Source organism: Perca fluviatilis, chromosome 15, assembly GCF_010015445.1.
Source record: "Perca fluviatilis chromosome 15, GENO_Pfluv_1.0, whole genome shotgun sequence".
Taxonomy (NCBI): domain Eukaryota; kingdom Metazoa; phylum Chordata; class Actinopteri; order Perciformes; family Percidae; genus Perca; species Perca fluviatilis.
Window position 1 is genome coordinate 14,739,340 of NC_053126.1, and position 13,273 is coordinate 14,752,612.

Here is a 13,273-nt window from a genome sequence, read left to right on the forward strand (position 1 = left end):
TTACGTAAAGGTAAGTTAATCTGTTAAAACATCTCCAGTTCAGTGAGTATGTGTAATGATCAGGCCTAGTGAGCAGAGCAATTATGGGCTGTGATGCTCAAAGAAAACTTTTGCCAGTGTAATTATAGAATTAAACAAAAGCAGGCAAAGTGTCAATGTGAATGGGCTTCAGAAAGTTTAGTGTGTGTGTGTGTGTGTGTGTGTGTGTGTGTGTGTGTGTGTTTTCAAGAGAGGCAACTGAAGTTCTTAGAAAGAAATTCCATGCTTTGTTGTGGATAAAGAATTCCTATACATACTGTTAAATCATGTCTTGTTCTCTTTAGTTCATATAAGTGTTGTGTACTGCAAGTGACAGCTGATTCCAGTTCCAGTTTAAAACTCGGTGTTGTTGAAAGTGTATTAATAGATGACAGGAAGTCGTTTGCAGTGTGGGGGATTGCTAACAGGTGTTGGGCTTTTTGTGATTGCAGCAGGATATGTTACTTTTGCAGCACTTGTCACTGACTATTTACTGTAACAGAGAATGAACTAAGAGAGGTACACACTGCCACCCAGTGCAGTGAATGGGAACATCATCTTAGCAATACCACAATGTTCAGAGTCCTCTCTGCCTTTTATTTACAGATGAATGCTGACAAGGTTGGACTGTATTGTGGTTGGAAAATATCTGCCAAGGGTACATTTTAGCATTTTCCAATTAATACCATCGTTTTCGAATTATTTTCTTGACAAAGTTAAGGCCATATACTGAGTTTATTTTAACCAGATACTGGGCTCATCTACACATAAAGCAGACATTGTGTCATACTGTAGCAGGAAAAGCAATTATTGATACCTCAGTTCCATTTATGTCCCCCAGTGTGCCAGCATGCACTATATCAGGACCTTGGAGCCAGCACACCTAGATTGAATATTAGTCATCTTTAAATAATTACACTTTTTTTTTTACTGTGTCAAAGTTTGCCCTGTGGGAAAGGCTTATATGTTGAATATGAGAAGAAGAAGAAGAAGAAGAAGAAGAAGAAGAAGAAGAAGAAGAAGAAGAAGAAGAAGAAGAAGAAGAAGAAGAAGAAGATAACATTAACCACTAACTCTACATTGTTTGGCAAACCCTCTCTACCATCTGAACTACTGAATCACACATTTCACTCATATTTTCATAGTTTGGCAAAATTCTAGTCCCAAAGTCAACAAAAATATTGTCAAGTTTTTATTGCCATCAACATTTTCAAAAATCATATCAGAAAACGAAAATATAGTGACACAATAAACATCTATATATATTAAATACATTCTAAAATATAGCTGGAGGCTCTAAAGAGCTGATACAGGATGCATAGATGACCAAGCATTTTAGACCTTGCTTTCTAAAATTTCTCTATAAATTGCAAATTGCACACATCACAAAACCATTGATTTAGACATTACACTTGAACTATTTCAGATCTTATATCTTCCTGGGAAATAACTGACAAAAAATCTGCAGGATAAATTGTATACAGGTTCAGGTTGTACTGCACACCAACATCCGTGCCAATAAAGTCTGGGCAGCTTGTGCCCTTTAATGGGTTTCAGGAGTAATCAATTCAGTGAGTCCTGTGAGATCAAAATACAAAAAAGTTCCTCCTTAAAAGGGTTGTGCTGGATAAGGGTCAACTAGAAGCTACTGATCACATTCGACAAAAGCAGTGTTGGGTAGGTTAGTTAAAGGAACACTCCAGCATTTTGTGAAATACAGTTGTTTGCCGTTTTGTCCAGAGGGAAGACATATATTCCTGCTTTGTAAAAAGTAAAACATGTTTGTTCTCCAATGCTGTCTGAAGGAGCTGAAGTTTGCTGCCACATTGGAGCTGGGTTTGACCAACAACCACTGGGCAAAGAGCTGCACAGAGCACTCATTTCACAAATGAAATTCACTACATCTTCTCATCTGACTCTGGGAAAACAGATGGAAAAAAACTGACATTATTTTAGGATTTGTATTCGAGCACATTTGCTTCTGTATGTTTTATGGGATGTCACTGTGGTAATGGCCTAATGTAATAACTAAATCCTTTAAATTTTCTAATCATACCACCCAACTCTGAACATGAGAACGTGTATAAAGGGATGTAGAGTTCAGTATGGTTTAAGGCCCCGAGGCAGAACACCAGAGAAGCACTTTCTGAGTTCATACCTGGTACATTAAAAATGATGTATAGTCCATCAAATGCTTTAAATGTGCTCCCCCTTTGGTGTATTGCTTGTCCCTGATATGGATATATAAAATGTCTACTGATAGAATTTTTTCCTAAACATGTCTGATCTCTGTATTTCTATGTGTTACACAAAACTTATTTCAGTGTTTGCAAGTCCTCTTTGGATATACATTGCTCAGCATTGCAGAGGTGCCTGAGATAATAGTCTATTTGCTCCAGTCCACTTCATTTATTTCATATTGTGCTGGAAGCTGTTAATGGTCCATTAAGAAAAACGAAAACACCATTGGCACCAGCCATTGTCTTTGAAGACAGTGGTGCATTATCATTGCTTAGAGTGACGTCAATGACCACACTGTTCTTATAGAACATGTCAAAGTATTGAAATCATTTAAAAGCTGTAAACAAATGCAGTGGGATTGTTGACAGAGGTTACAGAAGTAAGATCCTGACAAACATAGTTGACATAGGTCTAGTCACCTAGACCAAATAGAGTTAATTTTGTATTTAGAGTATCCCTGTTTGTTTCTTTAGTAAACCCAAGAATGCAGCCACACTGATCCATCATTTGTTTGTTTTTCATTAATATTTAGTTAATTTGTGAATGTTCAGGAGTGAGGTGTCCTTCTCTACCAGATTTGTATCAGTTTTGATAGACAGAGAAATCATCAAAGGTTTTTTCAGCTTTTGGAGATATATAGTCTATTTAGTCAGTGAAAATCAGCAGCAGAAGGACTAAATGTTCATTTAGTCCTTTAGGCAGCATCACAACAACTTAGGACAGCAACTCTCTTTGTTCAGTGACTTATCAGTGTGGCTGCCCTCAAAGATATTTGTTTGTCACCATACCTATATTGAACAAAGTGTGGCTGAAACAATTGGGACCGCCGCTGTCTTATTCTGTATTTGTGAAATTATATGTGCTCACACATGTATGTGTTGTTTGATGTTGGCATTGTCATTTGAAAGACAAAACATTTAATATGTACAATAAAAACCAAACATATCTTCCTAAAGTGTTCTCTTCTTGAAAAAAAAAAACTAAAAGAAAAACATGGGAACAGGCAGCTAGTATAAAAACAGGCAGAAATTTTTTACCCGGTCAGTCTGCTTCATTTGTTAGAAGTGGGTCCTGCACCCCGCCTTCTTGCTCCCTCTTTGAGGAACTTGATTGAAAGGGATCAATACTCCCAAAGAGAAGATACATCAACGGTTGTACCATGACCCATAAGCGTACCTCCCTGGTCTCCACGAAGGTACTTGCCATCAGACCCCTTGATGGCGACGCGTCCATGTTCCAGGAACTCAAGGAAAAAGTCCTCTGGCTTTTCTCCATCTGTGCACACTAGGCCACTGCTAGAGACGTACCAGAACTTTCCATTGACACCTGCAGATGGATATCAGTGGATTATTGATTGTTAATTGAGTAAATGCTAAATATCTATTAAAACAGGATATAGATATATTGGATGTTATTGGGCCTGTCACAATTATTATGTACATAATCGCCTGATCCCGATCATTTGAGCTGACCGCGATCATTTTGCATAATCTTTGGATTCCATAATCAAGGGAATTTAAAGCCAGTGTTATGAATATGGCAACAAATAGAAAGTGAATTAGGTGCATATTCATCTGTTGGGTAAATACAGTGTCTCCACGGTCCAAGGTTCCAATGTCAGGACCAAAAACATGGTAAAAGTTTGGCTGTCTATATCTTACAGCTGTTGGACAGGTTCTTTTGTTTCAGCTTATATTAAACATACTATATTAATTAAATGTCTTGAACCACATTTTTGTTACATTATAATGGCTTGTTCTACAAAACAGTTTTAGAATAAGCTATTTAAAATAAATCTGTTACCACAACTATTTTGCCAACGATCGCATAATTTCGATAGCAGCCATTGAAATTGACAACATGATCGTGACAGCCCTTATTGTTATGCAGAAATGTAGTATGTCATGCACACATGAAAACACTGACTTTTTACATTGTAGGCGCCATCGTTGAAGATCAATGAGAAAATGTCATAGACAGATCGATTTGCGTTCAGAGTGTTGGAGTTCTTGTGGTGACACACAAAGCCATTCTCTCCACGAAGAATCAACATAGGGCGGTTGATGAGTTTCATCAGGAATAATTCATCATCACCTGCAATGAAGGACAAATAGCCTACTGTTCATCTCTTGTGCAATAAGATGTACCTGTGGCACAGCATTGAATCTCAAATGGCTTGCCTTAAAGGACTTACCCACTGTATCGCTGACTGCTGAGAGCTGCCCATTCTTCTTTGTACAAACATACTTTCCATTACTTGCTTTGAGTGCCACCCTGTGTCCTCGCCACTCAATGTCAAACATTGTATTGACCTCTCTGTGAAAAACAAAATGGAGAGTTTAGATAGAGTCAATGAAAAACATAGAGAAAAACTCCTCTTTGAAAACTATAAGACTTACACTTCTGTGGCAGTGGATTGGATCTCTCCGTGAGTCACTAAAGTCCAGTAGGATCCGCCATTGGTCCTGAACATAGACTTTTTGCTCTCCTTATCAATCTCCATCTGGAAGGTCTCCATGTCTGTCTCCACATCCTGATTGGCTGAAATACTCACTCCTGGTAATAATGGAAGAAAAGACAGACATACACCCATCATTTTGCCTTTGTTAAATAGATATTATAGATTACACATAATTTTGCCTTTGTTAAATAGATATTATAGATTACAATGTTGCATCCTATGGTACAGTACAATGTTTTGGCAAGGCATTGCTTCAAGGCTCCAGCTGTGCAGATAAGCCTCAAATAATGTAAGGGCATGTCCAAGTGCAGTAGTAAATGCCAACATATTTGATGATGCATTGACCCAATTCTCAGCATTACCGTCATGGCATTGATCATGAAAACTGGCCTAGGTTTTAAATACATTTTTAGATTGCAATGTTTGCTAACTTTTAATATGTCAATATTAATAATTTCATAAAACATTGATTTGGTTTTCCGAAATCCATTCTTGAAGTATAAAACAGTCATCCCTGTTAGACTTGAAAGGTGATGATCGTGTTTGCTCCATCATAGAAAATCAGAAGCTTTGCTCAGGTTGGATTGGAGAAGTAGATTATACTGCAGGATGAAACATTGGGATGTTTTGTCTTTTCTGCCCACTATGAAAATATGTAATTATTGGAAATTTATTTTAACCTTTCAAGTAAATACGGGTTCAGTGTTTAATTTTTTATTTATTTTTTATTTGGGCAGAGGATCACTTTAAACAATTGACCTGCTTTTTAGTCATCTGTGAGCTGTGGATGTTCCCATGCTTTGCTTTGTGAAACTTAGCTCTTCAACAAATTAACAAATTATGTGATCAACTCATGTGATCTGTTTTGCATACAAAAGCAAGTGTGTAAGTAATGTAAAGCTAAACAAAACACAGAATAGCATCCAAACTTTGTTTGAAATTAGTCAGCTAGTGCTCTGTTCACTAAACCTGAGTGCCTCACTCGTAGTCAGTCTAGTGTTATGCACTTAATCCATATGTATTAACTCTGTCTGGTGGAGTGGGTTAGGTGGTGGATGATACACAGACACATACAACTGAACGGTGTCTGCTGTAGTTCAAATTAGATGCCAAAGAAATGTCCTTCAACCTTTCTCTTAAGCCTGTTACAACCCTAATCCCCCACAGTCACCCCTCCACCCTTCCTGTTCATTCGCTTGCTGTAATTCCCTGAGTGGTGAAATGCAAATCTGCACTGCAGGGCCCACTAAGCAGCTTTCAGTGCCTTGTTCCTTAAAAAACATGGAACTGCCACAAGGCCAAACAGTACAGTTAAAATGTAATTAGTTGCTCTATATTATGAAAATGAGTACCAGGTTGTTAAAATATTGCCCTGATGATGACCTTTTTTAATGCAGAAATCTTAGTCATGCATAAGCATAATGACTGCAGTCTAAAGTTAGTTTGAGGATCCTTGTTCCTCAGATATGCTATAGAATTGCAATATAGAATGTGCACTGTACAGCTAGTTTAAATAAGGCTGCTGGTTGTTTTAATTTTAAAATTTAATTTTAAAGCTTTAAAAAGCTGCATCAGAACACAATTTGCTTCCCTCTCCTCCCACATTGAAGATCACATCATGCAGGCTGACAAGAGACTATCTCATCTGTCTGGTAAGGCCTGGTTGTAGCTTTCTCTCAAGCTGCCACCTCACTGGCACACTGGCCGACCATAGATCCACACAATTTGGAGAACTTCACTCGATGTATGACGGTAAAGAGTGAGTAGCTGCAAGGCTTAAAGTTCATTGATGGTAATTGACACCCGTGGGGCAAAGATCTGTCCTGAAGTCATTTGCACGCTACTTAATCTTCAATGGACACACAGTGGAAATGACAAAGCCCATTACCACAATTATCTCCACATTATGGCTGTCAACCATTCTGGATCCAGCATGTAGACAAGAAAGGCAGGGCTTTCTCTCTCATTAGCTGGTACATTTTGTTGATTAACTTTTTTGGTTACTGTAAGGTAACCAGGATTCAATTAGACAAATCCAGGATATTGCAAGTTATTAATAATAAACACTTGCCAAAAAGAAGTGCACTTTATTGTTATTGGTCTTAAGGCACTCGTGTACTCTAGTTCGCTATGTGTTTATCTATTTTACATAGGCTAGGGCTAGACTTTAGTCATCCTGGTTCATTTGTTTAGTGGCTTTGACTTGTATCGAGAAATGCAGGGAAAAGAAATACTGAAAGGAAGCAGAATATAGAACTAAATCTGAGAGGACAACTGAAATCCACAATACCTTGATGATAACTATTGTATTGAACCACATACAGTGAAGATAAACTGTGACAAGACAAAACAAAATCTGTATCTTACCGAGAGGTTAGCTAGGGTCATTTAAAAAAAGGGTGTACACTCAATTTTCAAAAATATAGTGCACTGCTTTCTAAAGGATCTGAAAATGGTCTCACCTACTCTCTAGTGCTAACACTGGTACAATAAAGTGCACAAGGACTTGTGATTGAAAAACCATAGTGGGGAAAATTGCCGTTTCTGTCAGTCAATTTCATAATATCTTTTCCCTAAATGTGAACTCAGCATGGAGCCTTTGGGAGGAGTTCTAGCTTCATTTAGCTTACATGTTCGCCATATTGTTTTCATGCCCATTTGTTACCATGAAGGTACATTTCCCTCACCTCATTTTAAATAGAAGTTTCTTTGAAATGTATTTGCAAATAATCAAATTTCACCAATGAAAAAAAAATCATTCCACTTTAAAGTTCCTCAATGCTTAATACTGGATTGAGAACATCATACTGTTAGTAGCACTCCAATCCATTTCTTTTTGTATGAAACTATTCAATTTTAGATGTGCTTTTTTCTCAAGACTAAATTGCAGGCTGATTACCTTGTTTGACCGAGACAAATCTTTTATTGGCGGCTTGAAAAACTACTTGTGGATGACTCTCCTCAAGATCAAACAGCTCATCTTTTCCAGGCTTGGAACATCGGCCAGATCGCAGTGTCCCTGTTGGACCCACTGGGGTCAGATATTTCCCATCACAGTCCTTAAAAGCCAGCTTTCCAGATTTCAGCTCCAGTGTGAAGCTAGTCGTATTGGCGTTCTCCTTTACCAGTTTGCCATCATTGCTGAGGAAACGGCTGTCACAGGTCTTCAGGCTGTACTTGCCATCGAGGTATACCAAGGTGACCAGGGAGTCCACACCCCAGGGAATGTTGCTGTCTACTGAGATCTCTCCATCTGAGGAAGACAGATGGGCATAGCGCTTACGTGCCACACTGAGCAGGCTGGCCTGCGGATGTAAAGCCAAATGGACGGCCCACAGCTCTTGTTCCCCAATGGCTTGGGCAAAGCAGGATAGGTAGTCAGCGGATCCTCCAAAGTAACGCAGGTAAAGCTCTGACTGCAGTGCCCAACGACCATCAGATTGAGGCACAATGAGGAAACGGCAGTCAGGGTCAGGCTTCTCCGCCCCACATGTGATCTTCCCATCTTTGTCAGAGGCCAGATAACGTCCCAAGTGGCTGCGAAGGAACACTACTTGGCCATCTTGCTCGTCCTGCTCTAAGGTCCAGATCTGTTTCTTCTTCATGCTGACGCCTGAGGCGTTCACCTTGAAGCCGAAGGCCTCGGCTGTCAGGTAGCGGTTCTCATAGTTGATGAGGCCAAACTGTAGCTTCAGGGCCCTGTTAATTCCGTTTGTGGGCATGCTTGAAGAGGCCCAAGTTAAGATTGCAAGTAAAGAGGTTTAGGACTAACAAGGGAAAGGGTAATGGGGAAAAGCAGGCATGAAACAACTGAAAAGCAAAAATAAAATGCTTGATTTCTCCCCTTTTCTGTATCTCAAGCTGTAAATTAGCTCAACTTATCTCCCTTGATGGATTGTCTAGTGTCCCTTCCTTCTCCCGTCACTTTCTCTCATTCCCCAGAGGGCTTGCACAGGCACTTGCTCTCTGTTCCTTAATGAGTTAGGATTAAAATCAGCAGGACACAGCACCTCAATCCAACAAGCCGCTGACGTCACATACCAGTGCACCAACCGCAAACCTCCCCTCCTCCCTCTCCTTCTCTGGTACACACTCCACTCAGATTCATTCTCTATCTCTTCCATATCTTCCCCTTACTCTCATCTCTTCCTTTTCTTCTCCACCCTTTTCTTCCTTTTTTTGTAACTCACTCTAGCACATTCATTTGTCAACCTGACTCCCTATAGGTAGTTACTCTAATATTTAGTTCCATTTACTAGTAGCCAGGACAGCCTGCTTTGATCTGCTGGCCAGCCACAGCCTAATTGGAAAATGTCCAGAGAGTAAAGTTATTTTGGTTGCATTGGACCAGGGTTAATGTACATAGCTGACTGATTTAGAAGCATAGTCTTAACTCCCAAAGCAGTACAAAGTTATTACCCCACCTTGCCACATGCAGATAGAGAGGACAAGCAACATTATGTTTGCTTCTAGTCCTCAGAGATATTTAAATTTGTGAAGCGTGTGAGCTTAGCTTAGCTAAGAAGGATTTGAATAGCACACATTTGAATGAACACACATCGCCCATTTGCCTCCACTTTCAACTTTGTTGATTCTCAACCTAATTATTGCCAATCCTTCCAGACCCTCCTCTGTTATTCCATAAGTCAATTAATAATAGATGACATGACTCCGTGACCTTTGTCACAGTGCACACCAAGGTCAACCTTTGTAAGAGCATTACCATCCTCTTTTACAAAGGCTCCTGGGAATGTTGAGGGTAATGTCAAGGAGAACAAATAAAATAAATACCTAAACCACAAAAGTGTGTGATTTAAAATATAGCACAAAGCAAAATCCTTGGTGTATTATTTATTCTTGATAATCTTTTTAAAGGCTGCACTCATCTATTAGCCTTGACAGTTAAGAGTGATTAGCGATGTGATTAACGCTCTAATGTTAATCTTAAGACATAGGTTGGTAAAAGCCCAAAGCTACAAAAGAAGTTGTTTGTTGAGCACAAACATATGTAGGACTTTGATGTGTGTAGTAGCCAAAGGACCGTATTCTTTTTATTGAGGACGTACAGGATAAGGAGCTCAGATACTGTATCTTGCGCTCCTACTTGTTGAAAGCCAGTTTAGGTTTCAGTCTAATCAGGATGTCAGACCCCTCCATGTGGAGGCCAACTTGGGGACCCAGAACTCACTGGTACAGGTCAAGTTATGTGCCAAAGCAAACTACTTCGTATCACGTGTTGTCAGAGCAGGTCTTAAGGCAAAAGTGTTTTAGCTGTTCCAAAAAGTTTTATGAAATGTACGAACAATTACAGAATGAAAAAGAGAGAGCTTCAGAAAAGTGTAAATGTGGATCACAGTCTCACTATCGCCATTATGACATATAATACAAATTCAACCTGTACAGTAACTATACGTATACAGGTAAGTGTACAGTTTTAAGTCTACTGTGGGTTGCATTAGCTTATATTTTCCTCCAGCTAGCTGTGTGGGCACTGATTTTATTTTTAAGTCAATAGAAGGGGCAAAATAGCAGAATCTCATTCTTCAAACTTGCCCAAACATTGGTTGGTCTGCTCTTACTCACCTTGAATTGTGATTAAAAAGCTTTCACTTTAACCCCAAACCACCATTCACAAATACAGTATACAAAATGTTTCATGTGTTTATACCCTGTGCTCACTGGGTGGCAGCATTGCCTTGTACCACTACACAATAGTGATTAACTATTACAGGTAGATGACGTGTTTACCATTAATAGTCTAAATGAATGCAATACAATGTAATCTTTCTGGTGTTTATTTGTATCGCAGTTTCTGAAATACATTCTATGGTACTCTTTTTGGAGGATCTTAAATGTATCTATTTATTTATCCATCCATCTATCTACCTATAAACCCAACTTTGTTTGTTCCCATAATGAGATAGTGAGCATTGAGGTATTGATAATTGTGTCAAATAGTGTAACTTTGAAATGTATGTTATGTCAGTCCATGCTTATTAGATTATTTGCAAATACTAACTGATGTACTGATACTGATGTATAAGAGGAAATGCAATAACAAGGGACACAATTGTACATGTCAAAGTCAAATTACTTGTCATACACTAGGGATATTACACAATATGTGAAAACAGTTGTGTAATGTATTCTGGGACTCTGCAGGATATTTTTCAAGTCTTGGAAAACAACTCCAGTCACATCACTTGAGTAATCTTGGTTTAGGCTTGGAGACTACACATTACTAATTTGACAGAGTTCCCCTATAATTTGCTTACCATGAGAATTTTGGGACCTAAATGGCATCACAAGATTGGAAAGGTTTAGAGATTTTGTGCTATTGTAATACCAGAGTAGATTGAAAAATGCAATCCACTAGTGAGATCTCAATACGGAAATTAATTAGTAAAGACACATTATGACACATCAAGTTCCTATATGAATGATTTTGTTTCTGGATGACAAATATAACCCAATTATCTATTTTGGGACATGGTGCAGCTTTCAATTAACTTTACAGTTGTGTGTACAAACAGCAGTTCTTCTGTGGTTAGTACAATTCATGTCCAGTAGATGCCAGTGTTGGCTATAAATTGTAACTAGTTTGTTTTCTCTCACAAATTTGGATTCCTGTGTTTACTTGGTTTTGCTGTGAAATAAGAAACATTTCATCAGAAGAATGTCTTATTCTCTCAAGCTTCCTAATAAAAGTATTTTTTTTTTGTTTTTTTAACACAAAGCAAAAGCTGAATTAATTAATGACAGTGTCAGTTTGCAGAGAGTGTATAGATCTATATTACAGAGTTCTAGTAACCAATCCATATGTTTTTATTGTTAAAGAGATGTAAAATTAAGGGATGTTAAAAAAATGAAAGAACCTGAATGCCATATCCCCTGCTGAAGTTCCTGGTTAAGAGCAAGTCAGAAGAAATAATTCAACATTTGCTGTTAGCTCTAAAATAAAATGACTGAAGGATGGGAAAAAAGAAAGAAAAAAGAATGACAGGGATTGGTTCCTTGCAAATACACAGAGATATGCATGTGGACACATACATGCACTCACACACAGATCAAATGGTGGACGAAAGTCTCCCCCTAGGGCATGAACATGGATTAATGTGCCCAGTGCGATTATTTCATTTATAACTGTCCTGGACCTTTTCAGATAAGACAATTTTTCAGGTTGCCATCCACTAGCATCTATTAGCCTGCCAAGCACTCAGAGCTCCATTTAAAGGGCCAGCACCATCCCTGTTTAGCTTTCATTGTAAAGCACATTCAGAGAGGAGTAATTGTTGTCTAGTGGCAAATTAAAGCAGCTCAACAAACTCCCGGATGTGAAGACAGTACATCTCTTCACAATGAATGTTATCAGAAAGGTGTAGGTGCGGATTCAGGTGAGTTCCTTTCCTGAAAAATTCAATACTATTACCCTTTCTTTACGATTGTAGAAATGATTGTACGTTAGCATAAACCTATGGGGTCGTGTCATTGAAATGGCTGAAGGTTCATAAAATCATAACTGTTTAACTAGCACCCCCAGTGTTCATGCCCTATATACAGTACACAGGTCCAAAAATGTCCTTTATTTGCTTTCTTGTGCCCCCTTGGGAACCTCCTGCTGCTCCCTCTGAAACCAGCAGAGGAAAACAGCCCATGCGATATGCAGTAAAAGTACAATGTAAAATGGCTGCCTTGGCTGGGATTCTCCTTCCTCAGCACCTTGGTGCTCACTGACCCCATTAATCCAGGTGTTCATTCATCTACAGAACGATCCTCCCACCGGCCGTTAAGGGCTCACCCCACTGTGTTTGCACAGCCCCAACTCAGCCCAGCCCTGGCCTTCTTGTTCCTGCTCTACCCAGTGTAATGGAGGCTGCCAATGAGTAGTATGTTGTAGTAAGTATGGGCAGCCATATAAATGAGCCTTGGTAAATGTCAGGCCTTTTAATACTCAGTTGTAATGCCACATTTGTTTTGTAGGCTGTCATTTGATATAGAGTGAGCCAAACTTGTTAAACCCTCCCCCCTCCTCATTCTCCAAGGAGTGAAGACAGAGAACTGGTCAAGCAGAGAGAGAAGGTGCTTTAACTTAATTGGAGGTTACATTGCTGTCAGTGCAATACATTGACAAAGACAGCTTAACTCTCAGCGAAAGCAGCCTGTAAATAGGTAAGCAATAAAAGCAGTTTCTCAATGATTAAACTGCAGACTGGTGGACACAACATACAGCTGTGCACTGACTGGGCTCCTGTTTCGATGCAGACAGCATGAGCTTTAAGGGACAGGAGTGCTCATGTTAATGTCATCCTTTGCTCACTGGCTCTGACAGCAGGGCTAATATGAGGCCTCAGCTTCTGCCATTCTGACAATTCCCTGTCTCTTTCATATAAAGAGAATGACCATGTGAATTACAATGACAGGTACGTGTGTCTGTCTGTAAAACTGTGCTTGTTTGTGCGTGTGAGTTAATGTCTAAGCGGATGTGAGCTTGCATGCGTAGCTAATACTCACCATCCTTGTGTGTTTTTTGTTTGGTGCCTGTGCGTGCATGTG

The 13,273-nt window shown here is 39.2% G+C and overlaps 1 protein-coding gene across 1 annotated transcript; it reads right to left on the reverse strand.

Moving 5' to 3' along the window:
- Positions 1 to 1,197: 1,197 nt before the first annotated feature.
- fscn2a (fascin actin-bundling protein 2a, retinal) lies at positions 1,198 to 8,691 on the reverse strand. The gene is made up of 5 exons (XM_039825807.1): positions 7,620 to 8,691; positions 4,659 to 4,815; positions 4,454 to 4,575; positions 4,186 to 4,353; positions 1,198 to 3,585 (listed from the first exon to the last, which is right to left on the reverse strand). The coding sequence occupies exons 1-5, from the start codon at positions 8,440 to 8,442 to the stop codon at positions 3,380 to 3,382; spliced, it is 1,476 nt and encodes a 491-aa protein (XP_039681741.1). The 5' UTR covers positions 8,443 to 8,691; the 3' UTR covers positions 1,198 to 3,379.
- Between the last annotated feature and the right edge of the window lie 4,582 nt (positions 8,692 to 13,273).

Bases quoted from the DNA above. Each gene is read 5' to 3' on its own strand.
- fscn2a (XM_039825807.1), bottom strand. From the start codon at position 8,442: ATGCCCACAAACGGAATTAACAGGGCCCTGAAGCTACAGTTTGGCCTC. The intron at 4,576-4,658 runs GTAAGTCTTATA...TGTTTTTCACAG, and splicing joins CAATCCACTGCCACAGAAGT to AGAGGTCAATACAATGTTTG. The intron at 3,586-4,185 runs GTCAGTGTTTTC...ATCCATCTGCAG, and splicing joins TGGCGCCTACAATGTAAAAA to GTGTCAATGGAAAGTTCTGG.